Here is a 25262-nt window from a genome sequence, read left to right as displayed (position 1 = left end):
AGAAGTGGATTGGCTCCCTAATCAGACAGTGAGCTGTTACTTGTAAAGCGATACAAAACAGTCGGTTTCTGAAAGCCTCTCTCTGTTAGAAGGGGAGCAGGATTTGTAAGGCCTGCAGTTGGCTTTTTAAATCAAACACAGCGCCATTCTCTTTCTTTTTGAACCCCCAAGTGACTGTCTAGTGTTTCAGAGGGGACTCAGAATCTGCTTCCATTTATCCCACGTGTTTCTTATAAATTACTTTGTGATACTGTGCCCCCACCACCACTTTCCACTGGAGGCGGGAGACCCTGAGTATTACCCCCAAGCTATTTAAGGCAGGAGCAAGAAAGCCACGAAGATCAGGAACATATTTCAGACCTGGTCTGAACCCAGCCTCTTCCCTAGCCACAAGCGCTGTTAATCCTAGTGGTGCTGCTCTTTGCAGGAAACTTTACAGTGCGGTGTCTAGGGGTCAAAGCTCTCTATGTTTGGTTAAGATGTTTTCTAATGGATTTGTTTGAAATAACTTCAGGAAAAACTAAGAATTTAAGAATTCATCTGAAGAAGTGGGTTGTGCCCACGAAAGCTCATGCTACCATCTATATGTTTTGTTAGTCTTTAAAGTGCTACTAGACTATTTGTTGTTTAAGTTTTTCCAGTTACAGACTAACTCGGCTACCCCTCTGAAGTTTAAGAATTTAAATGTTGTGGTATATTGGCATAAATCTGGGCACAACGCATGGACCTCTAGGTTGCCACCCTCCTGTGACAGCAGGGTGAGCAATCCAGGCTGCTTAATCTGCTCCTGCATGAGACCCAGGAATTCCACTGATGTCAGTGGAGCTATACGGATCTCAGTTACTGGAGGATCTGGCCCAAGGTCTCCTGAGCAGTGTTTAATTTGAAAAGGAAGAAGTGCCAGGGCTTAAGTGTAACAAAATGGTGCCCGCCATGCATACAAGGTCATGCCGCGTGGAGGATGCCATTTTATAGAACAAAATGGCATCACCCAGACAGGGCAACCTCGCACTAATGGTACAGATGAGGCCATGATGTGAGTGAAGGTGTAGAACTGTGCACCTTATTAAATGCCACTGATGGAAGAGGCCGTGGGACGGTGCCCTAGCATGAGAAGAAGTACCAGCCAGGGTTAAGCCCCTGCACAAATAAAGCCTTGCTCTATGCCTGTCTCCAGTAATAATTAGGACTGGATTCAAACTGGTGACTTAGAAATCAAAATTGTCCTATCCCAAAACCATCTATTTCCCAAGTTTTTGACTAACCTGATTACATACATATTTCATATTACTCCAGGTAAAATTCATCCTCAGCGCACAGGATTAGCTGCACAAAGTTTGTATGTTATTTAAATCCCATTGAAATCTTCAGTGCAGATTCTTTCTAAAGGATGAATTTCATCTCCTGATAACATTAGAAAGTGGAGTATATTTCCTGTCCAATTGCATTCTGGCTTGTTGTTGATATGCATCTCTCCATAATACCTTTCTCAGTGGTGATTACCAGGATTCTGACAAAACAAAACAAAGATTCTTTGTTTTATGACAATCGTTTCCCTACTACTGCATGAATCATTCATTCACTCTTCAGTTTAGGGTCTTGTGATGTCAAAATGACTTTCCCAGTGTTGTACAGTAATTTTGTAGGCTCTGGATTGTGATTGAATGAATGTGAGAGAATGAGGAGGCTGATGAGAAAGGAAATAGCTTCTGTTCACATAAGTGTACTGATAACCAGCAGAAAACAGATACAGGAAAGGCATGTCTTCACTGGAATTTGTAAAATCTTACATATTAAGCTTGCTGGAGTGGTGAGCAGGAACTGCATTTATTTTTGACAAGACCTGGCATTGCTGTTAAACCATTCAAATCTGAAAAGAAAGAAGGCAAGAGAGAAAATTAAAGATTTTCCTTCTTTTGGCAGGTGATTTATCTAGAATATTTTTTGGTAATTTAATCTCCGTAGCCTGTGTACTGTGATACTCCATCTGGAGTTACCACTGCATCACTTAATTCAGAGGTGGGGACTCTTTTTTCGGTTAGGGGTCACTGACACACAGAAAAAGAGACACACTCACTGACTCACACTCAACTCAGGATGCTGGCACTCCACTTGCGCTCGGCTTGCCATGGGGCGGGTGGCCAGTGCCATCTCTCCCCGAGGCCCTTGGATGTAGGTTCCCCATTTTTGACTTTATTAATCTTCAGCAACATGGACTGAGGTGGATTCAATTGTTTTTATTTCAGCACATGACCAGTAACATGGTCAGTTCCTCCTTACCTGCACTCCCTGTCTGCCCCATTCAGTCAGCACCAATAGATCAGTTTATAGACCAACCGGTTGCCCTCATTTTTAAACTCTCTGGAAAACTTTTTGTCTCCATTTGACCACGTGGGTTTCCATCCAAAGTCGGTGGTAAGTCAGAATTGCTGCAGTGACATCAACAAAGCTATGTCTGTGTGTACCAATTTAGAATCTGTTCTGTTGTGTCCCGAAACATGCCTGCTTCTACAGTTATTATGACCTCTTCTTTTAAAACTCTCACATTTTCAGACATATTATCCTTACAAGCAGAGAAGCCTGGAAAACCAGGATTTTTCTTGCAAAATTTTTTTGCAGGGGAAAAAAAATCTCCTTTTGAAATTTTCCCAATAGGAAATTCCAAAAATATTGAAGAATGAGGTGCTTGTTTTTCACGTTCTCACACTTTCTTGCAGTTTAACAATATTTTTATTTTTTAGTGTTAACACTTCAATTAATTTTCCAACTGGCAAAAATCTGAAAACTCTCAGGAAGTGAAAGGGAAAAGTAGGTTTTACCTGGTCATTTCAAAACCAAAAATTCTGAAAATGTTTAATTAATTAATTAAAAGGAGAGAGAGAAAAGAAAAAAAAAAGAAAAAAATCCCCTCAATTTCTTTTTGGAAAATGAAAAACTTAATCAAAACTATTTATCCCGCCATAATACAAGCAAATATTTTTGACAAAACACTTATTGTCTGATTTTTTTTTGAAAGAATTCAGTCAGTTCTGCTTACCAAAATTCTATCATCAGTTTTCTATACAAATCTAGGTTTTTGTAAAATACAACAACAACAACAACAAAACACACACCTTTTTTTTCCCTACTGCAAGTGCACAGGCCTGGTCGTTAGCCTTTATAAAGCAACGTGGTTCTATATAACTTTGATAAAGGTGCACACCCCCTGATGATCTGATCCTGCCCTGTTTCTAACCCAGACCGGCAGAAAAGTGTCACCAGCTAAACCACAGCACAGAAGAGGGGTGACCTCTCCCACCTCACCGGAGTGTGAAGTCCACCGCACCCATTTTTCCTCAGTGAGATGCGAAATGGGAGAGGCTTCAAAGTCTACCTGGTCATTTGTCCAAATTTAGCAGTAGTGAATCTGCCATATCTCCACTATAGACTTCTGATGCAATAGCTAAATTGGCCAGGGCCCAGGGGAGCGAGGAACTGTGAGGGCTGACTGACATAGATGTTGAAAAAGCTCTGAGTGAAGATGCAGTTAGCCATAAGCCTGGGTGACCCCATGGCTCGGGGAGGCAAGCCCTCAGCCCTGCCCCTGCCATTCCCACTAGAGCCCAGCCAGCCCCCCCAGAGTGGCTACTGGCCCTTGCTGCCTGTCCCAGGGTAGAGCCTGCAGCCTGCCCCAGAGTTCCAGAGAACTAGCAAGCAGTGTGACTGCAGCCTGCCCTGGCCCTGAAGCCCCGGTAGGCAGTGCGTTCTCAGCCCATATGGCTGGAGAGGAGAGTTGGGAGGCCTGGTCCCAGGCTGGACCCCTATCCAGGAAGTCCCCTCCCTCCGGTTGCCAAGCTGCAAGCACCAATGCCAGGAGGCAAGAGTGGCTCCAGCCTCTGAAAATCAAAGGGATTTAGGATCCCAGTTCACTTAGCCACTTCAGAAGTTCTGAAAATCCTCCCCCCCGCCCATCATTCACATTCCATACTAGTGACAAGGTGTTACAGCTGCCAGCTGTTCTGTAGCCTCTGTGTATCAAGCCAGTGATTTCAGCCCTTCCACCCATGTCCACAGACAAGGCCCCTGACTCGCATGCTCGTTCGCAGTCTGACAGAGAGGCTAAGGACCGAATAGGCCTGACAACTAAAGTATCTTCTTACCCCTCCAGAAGAGACTGAAATACACGGCAGTGGGCTGGGGGTGGGAGGGGAAGCTGCTACTTCCTGTGATGTGGGTAAAACTACAGACTGCTAGGTTTCTAGGGCTTTGTATCTGGCACCATGCAGCAGCACAGATCCCGGAGTTAGAGCATCTATATGTGTATATTTTAGAAAGTTTGTCTGTGAGTCTGTCCGTCTGTGAGTCTGTCTGTTCAAGATTGCCTCCGAAATGGTAAGAGATTAGGACCACCAAATTGGGTATGTGGCTTCCTCTGATCCTAGCTTAAAGCAAGGTCAGAGTAAAACAGACTGTGCCTTGAAGAGGAAATTTTTCCATACCACAGAAAGGGAGGGGGCTGATAGGAGGGACAGTTATACTGTAGAGTGTCCACCGGGGGCACTGGGTGCAGGGGATAGCTATATTGCAGAGTGGTCACAAGGAGGCAAAGAGAGTGACCAGCTGGGCCCAGGGCTCTACATGCTGCCAGCCACTGGCCCAGGTCAGTGCCCCCCGTCCCAAAACCCTTACCCCTGGGCCGCAGCCACAGTTCCAGATTGGTGGCAGGGCCCACCAGCCAGCAGCCCTGTTACTCTAGAGGAGCACTGGTGGGGGCCATGACCAGGCAGCACCCCCCCAAAATGCCCTGGGGTCAGGCATTGCAGCCCCAGTTCTTTCCCCTGGAGGAACTGGTTCCCTCCTCCCCGAAAGGAGGTGGGGGCAGGGCTGGCCCACAGCATTTGGCACCTGAGCAGGGAGCTCAAATGACACCCCCTCGCTTGGGCCAAAACTTTGAAAAGTCTCAATTCTGCCTTCTTCCTGTTTTACTCCTTTCATGGTACTGCTCTGCTACCTAAATATGCACCAGCAGCAGACACAATTTTCTGCACTCTGGGTCCTAGTGGTGCCCCCCCACAGTCTGGCACCTGAGGCGGCTGCCTCAGTTTGCCTCATGGTAAGGCCAGCCCTGGGCGGGGGGCAGCAGTCACAGCACCATTCTTGCCACCACAGGCATTTCCGGTGAGTCTTCCCCCCCCCAGACTTCTTAGCTCCCTGCCTTCATCCCTCTGCCCTGAGATCTCGGCCCCTGCCCTGACTCCTGCACCCCCCACACTGCCAGCCCCCTGCCCTGAAGGACTTGAACAATGCAGGGTAAGTCTTCTAGTATCATTATAGATGACTGCATACATTTGCCTTTTCACAAACTGCACATGTCCTGCACAGGAGGGACCCTGGCAAATGAGTTTGTGACTGAAGAGGAGCTGTATATACGCTGGCTACAGATTGTGACATTTCTTCCAGTGATGTCCTTCAGCACACCGCCATGGGTCTGCTGTGATGACTGGGTATGTACTCCCTACCTCGGCGGTGGGCACCCTTCGGCCTTGGGCTGCACATGGCTAGTCAGGGTAAGCCACTGGTGGGCAGTCAGACAGGCTATTTATGTTGCGTCCACAGGTATGGCTACCTGCAGCTCCCATTGGCTGGGAATGGCGAACCGTGACCAATGGGAGCTGCAGGCGGCTCTACGTGTGAACACAATGTTAACAGCCTATCTGGCAGTCTGCCAGCGGCTTACCCTGAGTAGCTGCAGGCATCCCACAGGTTGCCCACCACTGCTCTCCATACTACTTCAACAAGTGCTCCCTGGCACACTCAGGCCTACAGTCTCCAACCTCCTAATCTCACTAAACCACACTGCCCCTGCCCCGCCTCCACTCACTCCATTCCCTTTCCCTCTGTTGCTTGCACTTCCCCAACCTACTCTCCTTTACTGGGCTGGGCCAGGGAGTTGGGGTGCATGAGGCAGTGAGGTCCTGGGCTGGTTCTGGGGTGGAGCCAGGGATGAGGGGCTTAGGGTGTAAGAGGGGGCTCTGGGCTGGGGTTGAGGGGTTCAGAGTGCAGTGGTAGGCTCAAGGCTGGGGCAGGTGGTAGGGATATGGGGGAGGGAGGGGCAGGCTGTGGATGGGGTGTGAGCTTTGGGGTGGGACCAGAGATGAGGGGTTTGGAGTGAAGGATGGGACTCAAGGCTGGAGCTTGGAGTTTGGGTGTGGGAGGGGGTTCACGCTGCAAGCTCCAGCTGGGTGATAATTACTTCAGGTGGCTCCTGGTTGGTGATGCAGTAGGGCTAAAGCAAGCTCCCCGCCTGCCCTGCCTCCACATGAGGCAGGCATAACCGGCTCCTAGGCAGAGGGGCCAGGGAGCTCTGTGTACTGTCTGAGCCCGCAGGTGCCCCCTGCTGCTCCATTTGGCGACGTTTCCCAGACAATGGGAGCTGCAGAGCCAGCGCTGGGCATGGAGGCAGGGCACAGAACTGTCCTTCTGCCTAGGGGCTGCAGAGACATTTCAGCCACTTCTGGGACAGCGCCAAATATCCAGGCTATCTCGAAATAAGCTACACAATTTGCGTAGCTCAAAGTGTGTAACTTATTTCGAGCTACACACAACTGTGTAGATGAACCTAGGAAAGATTCACTTCCCTCCTGCCTCTAAAGCAGCAAGTATCTGATCTCAAATATGGAGCTGAGGGAGATTACAAGGTCATGTCTACACTAGGAAATCATTTCAAAATTACTAAATTCTAGTTAAGAACTTCCAATTTAACAAATTCGAACTTGTGTGTCCTTACTACGGGAAAGCATTGAAATTAGTCCAAGGCAGGCTCTGTTAATGTGGACGCACTATCTTGGACTCAGAGCCCCAGGAAGCATTCTGGGGAGCTGTGGGAGGCCTCCTGGAGGCCAGCGAGTTCAAATTAGTGTCACCGGAGTGTCCACACTAATGTTATTTTCAACTTATAAATTCGCAATTAGTGTTATTCCTGATGAAAAGCGGGGGTACAGAGTTTGAATTCCACAGCCTCTTATTCCGAAATAATGGGCTTGGCAGTGTGGATGCTCCACTTACTAATTTGAACTTTTTTGGGGGGCGGGGGCGTTATTTTGGACTAAGGTCCAATGATTTGTGAAAATTCAAGGTGGAAGAGTGAGTGTTTAAATCATACCCTCTACACTAGTGGCAGAAGGGTCATCACTCATGGGTTAGAAGAGATGACTCCAGAGGGGATGTTACTGACATGCACAGCTCACAGCTATTTGCACATGATTGTCTGCTATCTCTGTTGATTATTCTGCTAGGACTTACTGCATCTGCTTTTCTTTCTGTCCAGCTATACATAAGTAGACTTAGCCATCTCATTTTTCTGCTTTTATTGCCATTAAGCGAAAGAACATGCTGAATTCTTCTCCTCAGGTCCTGAATCTCACTAGGCAATACATACGGAGGCATCAAGATTTTGTTGTGCCCCTCATTATAAAATTCAGCAAGGAATGGCTCTCGTGGGGGTATCCCATCTTCCGGCCACTGTGGTGGGTCAGTCCCAATGACCCAGTCACCTTCACTGTAGATGACGAATTCCTCATTGGAGACGAGGTAAGAAAGACAAAGACTTGGGCCTTAACTACACTCAGCAATGTTACTAAGATTATTATTAAGACTAGGTACCTTCCCCCACCCCATGCTTGCATTTCACTTCCCACCCTTCCTCATTGAAAGCTCCAAATTAAATGGAATTCCTGTTTTTGAAACAGAGGAATGGATCCAAAGCCCAGTGAAGTCAAGGACAAGACTCACATTGACTTGAGTGGGCTTTGGATTAGGCCCGCAGACATTAAAGTTGGAAAAAACCAATGAGGGCTTTGGCATTCATTCAAACCAGGAGGTCAATGGAAGATTTATTTCCTATATTTTCCAGTGCTTTTCTCAGACTAATTTAAAATGGCTCTCGTGAGTAAGCATCCACCGCATCCCTAGAGAGGTTGCTCCATAGTTTATCATATTTTACTGCCAGTTGTTTCCTGATGTTCAACCTATTCATTTTTCTTTTGAGTTTCATCCCATTACTCTTAGTTATGGCCCCTTTGCCTACTCTAAACAACACTCTTTCCTTCCTGACATTTATATTATCCAAATACTTGTACTTGTGATTAGATACCTGCCTTCTTTATCGCTCAGCCACGCTATGTGTAGTTAGCTTTTTTAAATCTTTCCTCATAAGTCATCTGCTCCAGCCATTTTTGTTGCACTTCTCTGAATCCCTTCCAATTGTCCTACCTTTGATAAGCTTGGCATAGACACCACAAGAATAATTTTGAGATAGGGGATGTTTTCCTCTCACCCCCGCAGCATCAGTATTTCACAGTTGTGTCTGTAATGTTCTGGCAAAGTTGCTGCCACTTATAGTGCTGGTACAAGCAACAGGATTTTCCAATTATCTGAAAAGTATTTTGTAAACTTCATTCACCTCCTTGGCCCATTCATTTTCCTTAATGACCCCAACCTCTCCAATTGCAGAAACTCATTGGTTTGCTATTATAGGATCCTCTATACATGTACACTGGAGTTGCTTCATAGGGTTGGTTCTGAGTACTAGGTGAGGCTCTCCTGGTGGCTTGTGGGAGCTGGGATGTGTACTCGTTTATTGTTATTGGCTTATTCTAGAACACTGAGCTCTGTACATCTGGTTCATTATTGTAAGGTTGGTAAGGAGCTCATTGACTCTTCTAATTTTGACGAAGAGCCAAAAATTTACCAAAAAAAGTAAAATTGAACCTTGGGAAATCAGAATGAGTATTAGGTGCAATGTTGATCACTGGATGATTTCCTTCCTGCCCCCTCGCTACTGAAAAAAGAGTGCGAAGGAATGCCATTTATAATGCATTTCTTGATTACTCATAGAAGGTTCGCTTGTTTAAGTGATTATTTTTTTCTTTCCAATTATCATTTGTTCCATTTCCATGCAAAAGCAAGTGACAGGCAAAAAGTTCACAGCCAGGAACTTCTAAAATCTGATCACAAATTTGTCATTGACTTTCTGTAACCTTGGGCAAGTCACATAGCCTTTGCTTTTGTTTCCTCATTTCTCCTGTGGGGTTGAGAATAAGAAGAGTCACACACTTTGCTAGTGTTAGTTAATGTTTTTGAAAATGAAAAGCACTGAGTCATTTTCAGCTCATAGAAATGTCAAAAAATCAGTTTGTGTTGAAGGAAACATTTTGCTTTGACAAAATCAAAATGTTTGGGTCTTTCTTAGTACACATTTACATTTTTTTCACCAAAAATATTTAGAACTGAATATTTAGAATATTTTGTTTTGTTTTTTTAAATTCAGCTAAAACAATTCAGTCAACTGATGTGAAATCATGAAATGTTGTAGCTAAATATACACTCTTCACTGAAAACCAGTTATTATCTGAAAAATTTTGCCCAACTGTGCTAATGATGGAAAGGAAAACTGAGATTAACTTAGTGTTCAAACACAGGCTGAATTTAGTGCCCTAATGAAGGCATTAAAGTCTATAGACAAATGGGCTGGTGAACTTACTTGAAGCTGTTTTTGATCCCCTAGATGCTCATATTGAGGAGATTTTCATACTAGTTGAACAGATAGAATATTCTAAATTACAACCCTCTAGATCCATAAGGTAATTTCATGTTAAGTGAACATTATCAGTTACCATTTAAAAATGTAATAAGATAGTTGCAGCACATTAAATAGCAATTAATAATTTTACTCATTTTCCAGTAGAGTGTCAAACTCAGTTGATATCTAATTAAGTTGCCTGAAGTTTTTTTATTTGTTCAGATCAAGATTCATTTAAATGTCTAAATATTTTTTGCAATTTTGGAATATTCACACATTGATCTTGGCTTAAAGTTTGTAGGTTTCAATTTATTGACAATCTGCCTCTGCAAGATTTATCTCTTTCATTGCTTTAAGATTCACTAAGCGTTCACTTAGCATATAAATGGTGTGAAATGTAGCATCTAATTACGGCCTTATTAAATCTAGATTGTATGCTTAAAGAGTAATTGAAGACTCATTTAAAACTTCTTTCTAATATATTTCTGCTTTGATAGTGTATGTTTTCGGTATTCTGTCTCTAACTCTTGATTACTAGAAAAATTGCATAAAAACTGAGGGTCATGGTGGTTTAAGATTTCATTTGCAGTTTATTCCTTGAAAACATAATTTTCTGTTTGGAATTGGGACATCTTCATAGCAGTGCATTATGATGTCACCAAAAGAGGATGACGATTTCAGCTTCAAACCCAATCCAAAATACAATGCCAAAAACCTTGGTAGGGTTTTGCTAAAGGTAGCTTTGATTTGAGGCCTTAAGAAGTACAATAGGAATTTTAAAGCTTGATTTTTAAAAGTGAATTCCATTCTGAGGGCTACAAGTCTTCTGGGCCAATGTTTTCAGAAGTGACTAGTGATGTGGGATGCTTTGGTTTTGGGTGCCCAATTTGTAGCCTGACCTTTGGATTGTATATTAATTATATTGTTTACTTAGGAATTCCTTCAAGTTTGACAGGTTGTACTATTAAAATTACTGTTCACTTGGAGACCCTCATGTGTGCAGTTGCAGCATTCACACTCCTAGAATCACAGGGTTGGAAGAGACCTCAGGAGGTCATCTAAACCAGTGGGTCCCAACCTTTCTTACACGGGGGATCAGCAAACCCATTCACAAACTTTTGGTGGACCGGTAACATTTTATTTGCATGTTAATTATGCAAATACCAAATATATAAATAAAATGTTACCGGTCCCCAAAAGCTCCAGCCCCCAGAGCTCCCCAGTGCCAGCCCTACCCTAAAGCCCCCACCCCTCCACTACCCTCCAGCACCAGCCACAGACCCCAAAGTCCCCTGCATCCAACCCCCCCAGTGCCAGCCTCCTTCCCTCAGAGCCCCAAGTGACAGCCCCCAAATGCCTCAGTGGTAGTCCCCCGCCCCTTAGAGCCCCACCACCACCAGAGCCCCCAGGGCCAGCCTCCTGTTTTCAGAGATCCACAGCACCCAACCCACCCACAGCCTCCCTCCAGCCCCCAGTCCCCAATATTAGCCCCGTCCCCAGACCTTTCAGAGCTGGCCCTGCCCCCAGAAACCTCCCCACTACTAGCCTCACCCCCAGAGCCCTCCAGTGCCAGCTCCCTACCCCAGACACCCCAGTGTCAGCCTCCTGCCTCTTAGAGCCCCCCACCCACAAAGCCCCTCAGCACTAGCCCTACCCCCAGACCCACTAGTGCCTGCCACACCCCCTCACCTAGCCCTGCGTTGCCTCCCAGCCGCCAGCTGAGTGCTGCTGCCTGGGTCATGGCTGCTCTAAGGCTGCCGTGCCAGGTTCTGTGAAGCCCTCCCGCCATGCAGCAAGGTGCTCTTCTGTGTCCGGGAGGAAACCCTACCCCTGCCTGGTGCTGGTTGGCTAAGATCCGGGGGCAAGTCACACCTTTCTCAAGAGCTACGGCGGGAGTGGTGTACCCCAGCTCTGACCCCGAGGGCAACTGAGGCTTAACAGGAAGTGGTCCACGGTCTGGCAGCTGGGAACTGCTGATCTAAATCAATCCTTTGTTCAAAGCAGGACCATCCTCAACTAAATCGTTCCAGCTATGGCTTGGTCAAGCCTGGCCTTAAACCTCTCAGGTTGGCGATTCCACCACTTTCCTTTGGCTCAATCCTCCGATTTATCTAGGTCACCATGGACCCTACTTCTGCCCTCCAGTGTATCTACCTCTCCCCCCAACTTAGTGTCTTCTGTGAACGTGCTGAAGGTGAAATCCATCCCATCATCCAGATCATTAATGATGATGCTGAACAAAACCGCCCCCTGGACCAACTCCTGCGGCACTCCACTTGATCCTGACTACCAAATAGACATTGAGCCATTGATCACTACCTGTTAAGCCCAATGATCTACCCAGCTTTCTGTCCACCTTATAGTCCTTTCATCCATGCCATACTGCTTCAACTTGCTGGCAAAAATATTGTGGGGGACTGTATCAAAAGCTTTTCTGAAGTCAAGGTATATCATGTGCACTGCTTTCTCCATATCCACAGAGCCAGTTATCTCATCATAGAAGGCAAATAGGTTGGTCAGCCATGACTTGCCCTTGGTGAATCCATGTTGCCTATTCCTGATCACCTGCCTTTCCAACATGTGCTTCATAATGGGCTCCTTGAGAACCTGCTCCGTGATTTTTCCAGGGACTGGGGTGAGGCTGACCAGTCTGTAATTCCCCGGATCCTCCTCTTTTCCTTTTTCAGAGATGGGCATTTGCCTACATTTGCCTTTTTCCAACCATCCCGGATCTCCCCCAATCATCAAGAGTTTTCAAAGATAATGGCCAATCGCTCTACAATCACATCAGCCAATTCTCTCAGCATCCTCGGATGCATTAGATCTGGCCCCATGAACTTGTGCATGTCCAGCTTTTCTAAATAGCACTAAACCTGTTCTTTCACTTCTGAGGGCTGCTCACTTCCTCCCCATACTGTGCTGCCCAGTGCAGCAGTCTGGGAGCTCGCTTTGTCTGTGAAGTCTTAGACAAAAAAGCATAGAGTACTTCAGCTTTTCCACTCCATTGGTTAGTAAGTTGCCTTCCCCATTCAGTAAGGGTCCCACACTTTCTCTGACCTTCTACTTGTTGCTAAGGTACCTGTAGAAACCCTTCCTCTGTTATCCTTCACATCCCCTGCTACCCCAGTCGTGCATTGGCCTTCCTGATTACGCCCCTGCATGCTTGAGCAATGTGTTTATTATATTCCTCTCTAGTCATCTGTCCAAGTTTCCACTTCTCATAAGCTTTTTTGTGTGTTTAAGCTCGCTGAAGATTTCCCCATTAAGCCAAACCAGTTGCCTGCCATCTTGGCTATTCTTTCTGCACATTGGGATGGCTTGTTCCTGTGTCCTCAATAACTCTTTTAAAGTACAGCCAGCTCTCCAGGATGCCTTTCCCCCTCATATTAGCCTCCCAGGGGATCCTGCCCATCAGTTCTCTCAGGGGGTCAGAGTCTGCTCTTCTGAAGTCTGGGGTCTGTATTCTGCTGCTCTGCTTTCTTCCTTTTGTCAGGATCCTAAACTCAGCCGTCACTGCTGCCCAGGGTGCCTCCCCTAGCTGCTCTGCTTCCTGCGGGTGAGCCTGGAGTGGTCCCATCTCCTCCCCTAGGTGATGGGGCTGGAGGAGCGCAGAGAGCTGGGGCCGTTGCTCCACTTCCCCCACCAGTGAATGCAGCAGCAGGGGGGAGAGAGACCAGCTGTGGGCACTAGTCTCCCTGCCAGCTGTTGGTCGGCCCCTCCCATCCATGCATTTGGGGGAGTTGCACGTGATCTGTTTCCCCCCCATGCATGACCTATGACTCGCTGCGCCACAGGACACTGAGTTTGCATCCAGGTCAGGGCTACGTTCCTCCTGCCAGGCGTGCTAGGCTGCACCTGCACAGTGGGACTCTGTGCCAAGCCACATCGGGCAACGCCATTCATTGTGCCCTTGCATCTACCCCGTGTGACTGGGAGACACCAGCCTAGGCCAATGTGCTGAGGTGCATTTGGGTGGCACTATCCACAGTGCTGCGCTGCCACATGCGCAGGGCTAGATATGGGCACGGTTCCTGCGATGCCAGCTGGACAGGCCAAGCTGTGTTTGAGCAATGCCCCCTCTCCCCTGCTTTTCTGTACCCGCTACACTGGCTTCATGGGACTGGTGGCTCTTCATGGACATGGGTTGTGTCTGGGGGAGTGTACGATGCCAAGCTGTTGCCAGGCACTATGCCTCACGGTCCTGCCAAACAGTGAGCTCTTTTGGGTAACGGATCCTGCTGGACGTGCTGGGCTGCATCCCTGTGATGTCTCCTACAGCCCTGTCAGATGTGCATCTGCATGGCCCTGGACATACCTGTCCACCTCTGTACTACGCTGCTGCTACACGTGCCAGATGGAATCTAGGCCTAGTGCCCATTGTGCTGCTGGGTACGCCTGGAAGGCAGCTCTCCGGTGGCTGCCAGACATGCTAGAATGAGGACCGAGGATGTCACTCACAGCACTGTCAAACTGTCTCTGTACTATGGCACAAGCTGCGCTGTTGGGCACGCTGAGATGAGTGTGAGTGACAGCACCAGCTTGCACTGCCAGAGACACTGGGCCATTTCCTGATATTCTCTGCACATCACTAGTAGCAAAGCAATCACTGCAGAGAACCAGCAGCGGAGGGGTTAAACAGCCAGCGGGGAGACAGGCGTAAGAATGCAGCTTTCCCCAGCTCTGGCTGCTGTCTGAGTGCCTGGGTGAAAGGAGAAGGACACGTATGTGTCAGGGAGAGAAGTATAAACATTTAAATTGAAAACATATTTTATTATCTGTGTTTATTGTTTGATCTTAAAATCTCTGGGCTAGGTGGGCTTTTCTGACTGTGTCGGGTCTGACTATCATATATCAGCAGTCTGGGAATTACGCCAGGGCTCAGCTCCAACAATTCACAGAAAGACCCTAGGGAAGGGAGGTCAAACTGGGAGGTCAAACTGGATGAAACAGACACCCTATGCTCCACCCTCTATTTCTGACAGGTAAGTTCCAATACTGCAAGCCCAATCCCACTCACACAGAAATCAATGATAAAACACCCATTTTCAGAAGGGGGATGTGTTTTTTTGTGTTTTGTTTTTTTTGTACTGGACCAGTGCCTGGTAAGATGTTCCCACATTGCTAGAGTAACAGTCTTTCTGAGTAGGGGAAAGTGCAGAATTCTGACCGCTTGTGGTCACTGAAAATTCTATGGCATATCTCACAAAATGTGACGAGGTAACACTAGCATCCTGTGGCCTGTATGATTATTTATTCATTTACATGATCTCAGATCCCTAGCTCTCCCAATAATTAGGGATGTGGAATGTCCCAGTTGCAAACATGGGTTGATCATGGAAAATGTTATTGAATGATAAACGTCACAAAAAAAAATCGACAATAACAAAGGTCTGGAATTTTGGCTGTAATGTTGAAGATTTGTTACAATCACAAACAATCTAAAGTGCATTTCCTTACCCAAAACCTTGTAAACTGTCTCCTGTGCAATTGAATGACACAGTTCCAGTACAGTACTGTGATCTGCATCAGAAGTAAGTTATTTTTAAGAACAAAGATCAAAATGACCTCAGACCTTCCTCCTGAAAGGTAGAGACCCAAAGTTTGGCTGAAAGTTTGGCCCCTAAAATAGAGTACAATCCAATGTGTTCCTAGGCAAATGCTGCAATCAATCTCTAGTGGTGATATTGGAACTAACGCAAGCACAAACCTATTCTGCTATTCAAAGCAAACCTGAGCCAAACTTTTTATGAGCTCAGAAAGAGATTGAATGCTGTTATTTTACATTTTCATGCAGCGTAGCTCATTGGGGTTGGAAGTTCTAAAATACAACAACAAAAAGCCCATTCTTGTGCAATTTCTGGCTTCTTCGATATAGCGGGGGAGGGATGGGACATGTGCAAAATGTTCTGTCATGTCCAACCACTAATGCAGAGAGCAATCCAAATGTTAGGGCATTTTACTGAACCAAATCCTTTGACAGTCTTCCATCACGATCAACAACTTATCTGAGGGAAAGTACAGTCTGCCATTTTGAGAAGGCTGAAAAATTGTTGCTTGGCTGACTTCATTGAGCTTTGCATTATCGGTGACATTGGAGTAGGGGAAATGGCCCCATGTTTGGGACCAATCCTCATCCTCTCATATTCATGACCCAACTTCCACTGATTAAAATGACAGCAGGATCTGGCCCATTGTAACGCCTCCTTTCCTACGTGCATACTTAAATTCACTGTGAAGACACAGGAAGAGAACACAGACTGTAAATGTTACATAGATATAGCGATACATATTTGGTGTCCTGGACTTTGATAGAACTGCAACAAATTGTGCCTTAAAGGGCACAAGATAGTATGAAGTCAGCATGTCAAAGGAGGGAACTACAGAGGAAGGAAAGTTAGGAGGTGCTTCCATCTCTGTGTATTAAAATTGCTTCAGTATTAAAAATAAACGTGTCTAAAGCAAGGGTGGGAAACCTCAGGCCCAAGGGCCAGATGCATCCCCTGGCTTGTCTGGATCTAGCCCCCCGAGGTGCATGCCCCCTTCCAGCATTGGGGTGCCCACACTGGTGCTCCCCACTACCTCATTGCGAGACTGGAGCACACAAAATCTATTAGGCTGGGGCCTCCTAGGCTCTGGAGTGTAAGGGGAATGTGGGGAATGTCTTTTTCCTTCTCAGTCAGGACCCACATCAGTGAGCGTTTGTCTTTGTTTTGTTTTGGGGTTTTTTTGCTTCTTACTTGTGTGCAGCCCCCAACTGATTTTTCTGTGGGTGGGCGACCCCCGCAACCCAAAAAGTTTCCCACCCTGGTCTAAAGCATTACACAGACCCAGCCAACTAATGAAAGAATGTATTTGTGAATAACTATTGGATGGGGAAACTGCCCAAATTCACAATGAATATTATATGACCAGCTCATAATTCCATAGCATATGGAGTACAAAACCCGAAAGGTGCACAGATGGCACAGGGATGCACATGGCATAGGTAGAAAAGGCTGCAGTCATATGATGCTGGGTATAATCTGTTATTTCTCTAGACATGTTGTTTCTTCACATTCTTTGGAAACTCCTTCCACAGTTTTTTCAAAAATGAAAGGGAAACAATTACAGTTATCTTTTGGGGGACAGGTGAACCTTGTACTCCCTCTGCCTCCGCCTGTCCTCTCTTGTTTGATATTTAGACTGTCAATGTTTATTCTGCGTTTGTTCTGCATCTAGTACAATGGGATCCATGACAAGGGGTCTTAGGTACTAGCATTGTACCAATAATGAATAAGGATAATAAAAACCCACGGTGAAAGTTAAATGTCACCAGTCTATGACTGAAACAGGCACATGTTACTTTAACCCACTCACAAGTATCTAAAGTTCCACATAACAATGGCAAGAGGAACAATAGCTGAAAGTTCAGCAGGCACCAATAAATAAAGTGACAATATGACCTGGTTTTACCAAAACGGTCCTGGTTTACCATTGTTGTTTGCAGTGTTGTAGTTGTGTTGGTCCCAGGATATGAGAGAGACAAGGTTGTTGAGATAATATTTTATTTGGACCAACTTCTGTTGTTTCTTTCACCATTAGAAGTTGGTTCAATAGAAGATATTGACTTACCCCCCTTGTCTATTGGTTTCCCAAAATATCCTCATGCCCTAAAAACTTTGTTCTGGACCCCCTGTAAAATACCCATTTTGTTAATTTTATCTATCAAACCTTATTTAAAAAAACCTACAAAATGTTTGTTCAGGGCATATTATGTTAAGTAAAATTTGCATTGGGTTTACTGGGAACAAACAGTCCAGTGGAACAAGTGTTCAGTGTGATACACTGTGTTTGGCACAAAGAGAGAAGCCAAAGGAACAGAGCCACTCTCAAAGCTGTTTCTTAGCTTGACATTTAACAGCACTTGTTCCATTTTTCATGATAAGTTTACTGAGATACTGGAAAGAAAAAAAATCTTTTCACTCTGCCCACATAGCTGTTGATCCAGCAGCTGGCAGGATAACATCAGCACATTTTTTTGGAAAATGTACTTTTTCATGAGCATTTCACAAGCCTAAATGTTGCCACAAATAAGTCCAATTATTTGTATTTAGTATGTGTGGTCACATCATCTGTGAGTATCCTTTTATAGAACGTTAATTGTTTTTAATACTTATTTTTTCATTAGCATCTCTCTCATTTCCCCTTGATTTTTCAGTCTCTCCCAAAAGAGGTAGTAACATTTAAATTTGAATAAAACCCCCAGCGTTCCAGTGGGCTCAAAATTATGCAAAACCAGCTGGCTCTTCCCTAGAAAATGCAATGCATTTTTTTTTTTTTTGCAAAACTTGTAATGTAGGTTCTTGAAATCCTTTTCCAGTTTCTGAAGTGAAATAATTTCTCAGTAATAAATGTTTTCAAGAGCTTGCGATTTGCCATTCATTTTTCAGGAGGTAAAGAAGGACATTAGAATGCATCTACCAACAAAAGCTTTTAATCTTTTAAAACCTGTTCTTTTCCCATTTGTTTAAAGAGAGAGAGAGAGCTTTAACATTCTCTGGGAATTGTGGATTACCATGAAGGAGCCATACTGCAGAGGCTGACTCTTGGCTATTTTTAGAGGACACACAGTTATGCCAGATCTCAGAATAAAAATAATTTAATTGGGGATTAACCCGTTGGGGTTTGTTTTTTTTTTTATCCAAAGCAATTATGCACGAAACTAGACATCAGTCTTGGATTTTTGAAAGCATGTAAGGAAGCTGGATGCCAGCCAGAAAGACTGTCTTCACTGCACAGTTCACCTGGGCTCTTACCCAGGTTTTGGCTAAACCACCCCTCCCATGCACACAGAAACATCTCTTGCTTTGAATTTGGGGGTGCATTAAGACTAGCTTCGCATACATAGCAGAGGTTATTATGGGTTAGAGCCCAAGTTCCACTTTAACTTGAACCCCCCACTTTACCTTGAAGATGCAGATAAAAAAATCATGGAAGTGCTTGATAGTCCCCCAATGTCCTTCCCACAATACCTCCTCCCCTGCAAAGGACAGGCAGCATCTCCTGCAGTTGACACAGTGGACTGGAAAAGAATCCTAGAGCATTTCAGAACAAAGAATGGTTGGGCATGCTTCCGGACACACACAGGTGTGTGCAGACCGTTGAGCACCCTGTAACATGGGTAGGGCTCTGCTGTGCAGACCCTCCCCTGAGCTGGGCTAGGTTCCCCTGGGTGCCGATCCCCTGGATTAACTATGCACTGAAAACAGAATTTCAGTGGGAGCTGGGAGCTTCAATTCCCTGAGACCCTTTTGCAAATCCTACTTCCAGTGTCTCCTGAGCCATTCCAGAAAAGAGACAGAGATTCACACTGAGTCCAAGAAATAACCAGCCAGCAGGTTAGTGAACTGCTCTATAATAACAGTTACCAACCAAGAGATTTTTCCAGGTAAACCAGACAGCTCGCACCACTTTAGACTAATTGTAGCAGTCTAAGCCATGCTCTTCTGGATAGAGAAAAGCAGAGAACAGAAAATGAGCTGGGGGAAAGTCACACACTAAAGCAATCATGGTCAAAGTAGTGAAAAGACAATCCATTATGGACAAATATTATACATGTTTTTCAATTGGTACCTCAGTACATCAGTGATGCCTAGTATAGAGGAGAATCCTAAGTCCCCTAGCAATGGAAGGAGCACTCATTGGTGCTAGGTTCAGTTTTGTGCTGTCTTGGCCATTAATTGTGACGTAAATGGTCCTAATACAGCATGAAAACACCCTTCCCTGCAGGACTATGGAGCTTTCCGGATTTGTTCCAAAGCCCACTGGAGTCAGTGGAAATTCTCCCGTCCACATCAATATCCTAATTAAAATAAAAGATTCAGCCTTAATTATTACTGTGCCAGAAATATGAAGTGAAAATAAATAATAAAATCTAAGCTATTGCGCAAACTTTCTTGAGCCTGATCGCTGGGTCTGGCCAAGCTCAGTGTGTGACATAAATAAGTCATTTAATCTCATAGTCATAAAGTTTCATGCCAAAAGGGACACATTACAGGATCAGCTCATCTCTCTGTGTCTTGTTTTCCCATCAGTAAAATGGAATAATAACATCCCCTTCCTTGCTTCCTTTGTCTGCTTTGTCTATTAAGGATGAAAGCTCTGCAGGTAAGGGGCTGTGAAGAAATGTATTCCAGAAACCATTTGCAGTGTGTCCCATCTTTTATTTGCCCAGGAAAAATATATAAATAACACTGCATGTGTTTGAGTCTACTAGCACTGTCTCTATTAACTGCATAAGTGAGTTGGCTGGAAATGTGTGTTTCCATGTAGTGGGCAATTTCTGAAAAAAAAAATCATTCTGAATTGGAACAAAAAGTAAAAAAAGTTCCTCATGAAACAGAAATTTTCACACAGTTCTAGGGAGCCCAAGCAGTCTGGGGAACCGACCAGCCCAACCACTCATCAGGTAGGAGCACTAGACCTTGGAGAGCCTGGCAGCCCACCTCCACAACATGCAGACACCTCGCAGAGCTAGCAATTCTGGGATCCCAGGGAGCCTGAAATCTTCTCCCACCATGGGGCTGGCAGAAAACCAAGCAGGCTGGCTGGTTCCTGTCAAAAATTCAGACAGAGCTGACACCTTCCTGCAGAACATTTGGACTCTGTCAAATCAGCATTTTCCAGGAGAAAACTTCCACTGGAAAATTTTCCATCAGTTCTGTTATCTACATGCCTACAGACATCTCTGTTGTACTGCACTCGTAACAGACGGTCGCTTGACACACTGGAGTGACTGTAGGGTGGGGCCTCGAGGTGAGACAGTGAGGTTATGTCTACACTGCATACCAGTAGCAAGGGTGCATGCCAGGGGTGAGGAACCTTTTTTGGGGTGAGGGGCCACTGATCCACAGAAAAATCACGTTGACTTTTCGGTCGGGGGGTTGCACACCAGTGAGAAGCAGGGGAAAAAAATCCCTCACTGTGGCCCCGACTGAGCCAGACAAAGACACTCCCCACATTTCTCTTGCACACCAGAGCCTAGCAGGGCCCAGCCTAATAGATTTTTGTGTGCTCCAACCCCCAGGGGTGCAGCAGGGGCGTTGGAACACCAGCACAGGACCCCTGGAGCTGCGGAGGGGTTCTGAGCCTCAGGAGCTGGATCCAGGCAAATCAAGGGTCACATCCAGCCTCCGGGCCTGCGGTTCCCCACTCCTGGTGTATAGAATAAGTACAGTATAACAATATGCATCAGTGAAAATCAGGCTGCATCCATACTGTGTGGCTGGGAAAGGCTGTGGTAGAGGGGAGGTTGCAGGAAATGACAGTGTTAAAAATACCACTGTAGACAAGGGAGGCATGCTTGGATGTGGGGTATGTACTCTAAGGTTCTGGCTTGCCTTTATTCACCTAACCAGTGCTTCACTGTCTCCACAGCTATTTACTGTACCTGGGCTAAGGGTATGTGCAGTGTATGAAAGCTACATGCTGCCATCTGGAGAATGAACAAAGACATACCCTAATAAATAACAATAATTCAATGTAAAGGATTGCCACTGTGTAATCTGGTTTTATTCCTATTCTTCGTGGTCTAATCTGAAAGTATCTTCTCAGTGGGTCTGCTTCTGCTAAAGGGGTGGACATAGTGCTAATCAATCTCTTGCTCCACCTGATCTGCATTAGAAATGTCTGCTGGCCAAATTTTGACCTTGTGATATTTGGTGCAACTCATTCAGAATGTCTGCAAGACTGTACAGATTTCCCATTCAGTTGCACTTGTCAGAATCGGGCCCCCAATTTGCCTAGATTTGCTGCTGTTAGTTCTACATAGCCCTACTGAATGCTGCATTGCCTTTTTTTTAATGCAGGTACTGATTGCCCCAATAACAGAACCAGGGTGCGTTCAGAGAGACATCTACCTGCCTGGGGAAGGCCACACGTGGATGGACACCAACACCGCCCAGGTGTTCGATGGAGGAACTTTCATCAGGAACTACTCAGTCAGTCTTACGGAGGTGCCGGTTTTTGTAAAAGCCTCCTAGATTCAGTCTGTCCCAGCTCTTAAGAGTCACCTACTTCCCAGATGAGTGATGCTGACAAGACAAACTCCCTTCCATTTCAGACATTTGCACTTTTCCAGGAACTCTTTTTTCCCCCCCATACAAGTGTTTCAGTCTTTTACTGTGATTTGTTACCATTCTGAAATAGTGAATTACTGCAGGAGCTTGGGTACAAGAAGTACACCCATGTGCCCAGGAGAACATCTACTGAGGTCTGTCAGGTTCATCTGGCCCAATCCTGGTTATCTACCAGGAAAGTCTCAGATAAACTTTTTGCCCCTTCTTTTTCCTTCTCTCCCGCTGCCCATGCCCTCTCTGTACTATTTATTTGAAAACTGGATCCCTTAAACTCCATTCATCTGAAGAAGTGGGTTGTGCCCACGAAAGCTCATGATACCATCTACGTTTTTTTAGTCTCTAAGGTTCTGCAAGACTATTAGATGTTTTTTAAGTTTTTCTGATAAACTAGTAGTGAAAGAGAGACTCCCTCAAAGTCACAGACTAATGAGAAAAACAGATGGATTCAATGTCTGCTAAAAATATTCCTCTCTTTGGGGGGAATTATCATTAAAGCAAAGAGGAAGCCCTAACAGAGCCAGGTCTGGACAGACAGCAGGACTAGCTGCCTTGAAAAGAAACAGTCTTGGTTGACCAGATCTAGCTGTCTGCAAGAGCCAGTGAAACACAATTGCATCATTACCTGCCTCTACAGACCGCAACTTATAGTCTGGGAAAATTGCAACATCCAGGGCTGGATTTGGTGTCAATGTTTTTGTCTAGGAAAAAGTCAGTTCTCATTAGACAAAACTTGCAGAAAGAAGAGGGCAAGGAAAGCTGTTCTGTGATGGGGCTGTAAGTCACATATGTCAGACGTCTTCTCCATTCCTGCTGGATGATTATTTGGATTATTTGCATTGTGTGGTTTTAGAGACTATCCTGTCTGCTGCCTTTTGCCCTGGCTTTCTCATCTCAGAGTGCCTCCTCCCATGGATTGGGCACATCCTCAAACTGACATCAGCTTTTGTTTATTTTTGGAAATAAGCAGCCTCTTTGAAACCTGTGGATCTGAGTATTATAAAGCAGCTGAGACTCACTATGTGGAGGGCGTTTTTAGGATGACAGCACTTATGACATTCAAAAGGTTCTAGGAGGCTACAAAGACAAGATTATGTTCTGTGCCTTAAGGTGCACATCAGTTCTTAGCAGCTGCAGAGACTGGACGTACATGGTGTTAGCCTAGCTGGAGGGAAGGATCAGCTTCCAAATGAATTCAAATGACCTTATCAAGGGGAGCATATGTATCGAGGGGGGGGAGAGGGAGAAGGGATCTGAGCTTTTCAGTGCTAATCTTAATGTAAATGGGACCATTTCTTTGTGTTTCATGTATCTCACAAGTACCCAACTTCATTGCTGATACCCCATGGGATAAAGGGGCCGGATGCTCAGCTGCTCTCGGCCAGCACTGTTCTACTGACATCAGCAGCACTCGGCTCATTTACACCGGCTGATGGTCTCTCTCATTTTCCTTCTAGGTCAGAACCGCCCCCTCCCCTCCCGGATTTTCCTAATTTCATCAAAAGTGTCAAGGACCTGTGAGGAGGCCCCAAGGGCAGTGTCAAATACAGGCTGTTGCACAGGGCTAAGGGCGGTGTATGGGAGGAGGGGCACCAAGTGCCACACAAACCAGGGGCTCACGCTGTCGGCAGCATGCCCAGGCACAGCGAACAAGGTCAGCAGGAAAACAACTTGAGTCAGCAGAGGCTGGGAAAGGAGGGGGGTCCTGCTCTGATAGCTCCCTTTTAAATGGAGGTGATGGAGTCCAAACAGAAGGGAATAGCTCTTAGCTGCTGCTGCCCAGTGCCAGTTGTTCAGTATCATCATCATTAATTTGCATGAAACGAATTGATACGAACGACGGGCACTATCCAAGTATCCACACCCCACAGTCACTGTTTGTAAAACAGGAGTTTGCTTCAGCCTGCACCTGGATGTCCCGTGCCCAAGACCTCTTGATGTTCCCCTCCCTCAGGGCTTGCCTACACTACGGAGAAGATCAACACTGCCGCAGTCTATCTTCTGGGGTTTGAATTAGCGGGTCTAGTGAAGACACACTAATTTGCACGGAGAGAGCACTCCCATCGGCACCAGTAGTCCTGCTCCTCACGAGGAGTAAGGGAAGTCGACAGGTGCATGTGCTCCCATTAACCTCCCGCTGTGTGGGCAGCGTAGAAACTCGATATAAGATACTTCAAGGCCAGCTACATAATTAACGTAACTGGAGTTGTGTATTGTAAGTCGACTTTCCCCTTTAGTGTAGACCAGGCCTCACTATGCTCATCAAGCACTGATCTCTACTAAGACCCTCTGCCACGACGCAGTCGGGGTTCCCCCATTCCTGCAGCCCCGTAGCAGCAAGCCCAGACTCCGCCAGTCGTAGAATAGAGAGGGGTTTATTGTTCCTTCAGGATATAGCCCAGCACATATGTGATGTGGCTACAGGGCCCAGGGCCAGGATGCCTCAGACCCTAGGGTTAGGGGTCCATCGCCCCTAGGCCCTCAGCTTAGCCTCTTCTCTCCATGCTTCCCAGACAGCAACTAACCCTTCCTCCCAGCCCTGACCGCCTCTCTGCCTTCCTCCATTTGTCTCTCTCCCTGGGAGGCTGAGCCTAGGTGTCTGGGTTAATACACATTTGGGAGAGTCAGTGAGAATCTCCCACCCCAGTGCAGGGAGACCCCCCCACTATGCCACACCCTCTGTGAGAGCCTTTTTAATCCTGTTCCTCTCCTCTGCAGCACCTACCATCTGGAGGAGCTTGGGTGTGTCTCAGTGCCTGATCAACCTGCTATCTCTTTTCAAACCCCAGCTGTCCATTTGTTTTTCTCTGGCCTCAGCTAGGTTTCTGTCTCATGCACCTACTACATGTTGTTTCATACTGCAGTTGTATGATTTACAATATCTTTGTAACGGTTCTTATCAGCCTCTTGTAACTATTTAGTCTTTAAGGTGCTACTAGACTATTTGTTTTTTAAGTTTTTTCCTGTTACAGACTAACTCGGCTACCCCTCTGAAGTTTATCTGCTCACTGTCTCTTTTTTCTTCCTCCTCTCCATTTTTTTCCTTCTTCCCCTCTCCTCCCCCCTATTTATTCTTGGATCTGGACTTCCAGCACTCCTGTCATTTGAAGAAGTGGGTTTTGCTCACGATACCATCTATATGTTTTGTTAGTCTTTAAGGTGCTACTAGACTATTGGTTGTTTTTTAATATCTTTGTACAGCATTATAGTGTAAAAGTTTGTAGGAAATTAAGCTATACTGTTCATTAAAAAAACTAGACTACACGCCCACATAACTGATTGCAATGGCGCCATTAGCAAATGGGCCCCACCATCATAGCTCTCTGTGCCCCTCTGGTGGTGGCTGCGCTATTCACAGAGGTTGGTGAAATGGCTGTAGCTGTAAGTAAGAAGCCTCTGAGGCAGTAGAGACTGGCTTGTTAAGATGCAGAGGTCATTGAATCGCGATCCCTGCTGCCAGCGACTCACCCCGTGGGGTGGCATTACTCAAATAGGCCAAACTCTCAATCAGCCGGGCACTAGCCACTCAGCCCAGAAGATCTTCCAGCCTCTGATGGGGGATCCTGACTGGCGTGTTTGGGAGGTTCTCA

General features: G+C 45.8%; 1 protein-coding gene across 1 annotated transcript in view; it reads left to right on the top strand.

Moving 5' to 3' along the window:
- LOC102449468 (SITS-binding protein-like) overlaps positions 1–24936 on the top strand; it is a 64635-nt gene extending 39699 nt beyond the window's left edge. The window contains exons 8-10 of the mRNA XM_014577823.4: positions 5362–5483; positions 7390–7569; positions 21406–24936. Of these exons, the coding sequence (XP_014433309.3) occupies positions 5362–5483; positions 7390–7569; positions 21406–21579 (476 nt within the window). The 3' untranslated portion in view covers positions 21580–24936. The remainder of the gene's footprint in view (positions 1–5361; positions 5484–7389; positions 7570–21405) is intronic.
- Positions 24937–25262: the final 326 nt, after the last annotated feature.

The sequence above is a fragment of the Pelodiscus sinensis genome, chromosome 5, assembly GCF_052426305.1.
Source record: "Pelodiscus sinensis isolate ZL-2025 chromosome 5, ASM5242630v1, whole genome shotgun sequence".
NCBI lineage: Eukaryota > Metazoa > Chordata > Testudines > Trionychidae > Pelodiscus > Pelodiscus sinensis.
Note: the sequence above shows the minus strand (reverse complement) of the source record. Positions and strands in the feature narration are given on the sequence as shown.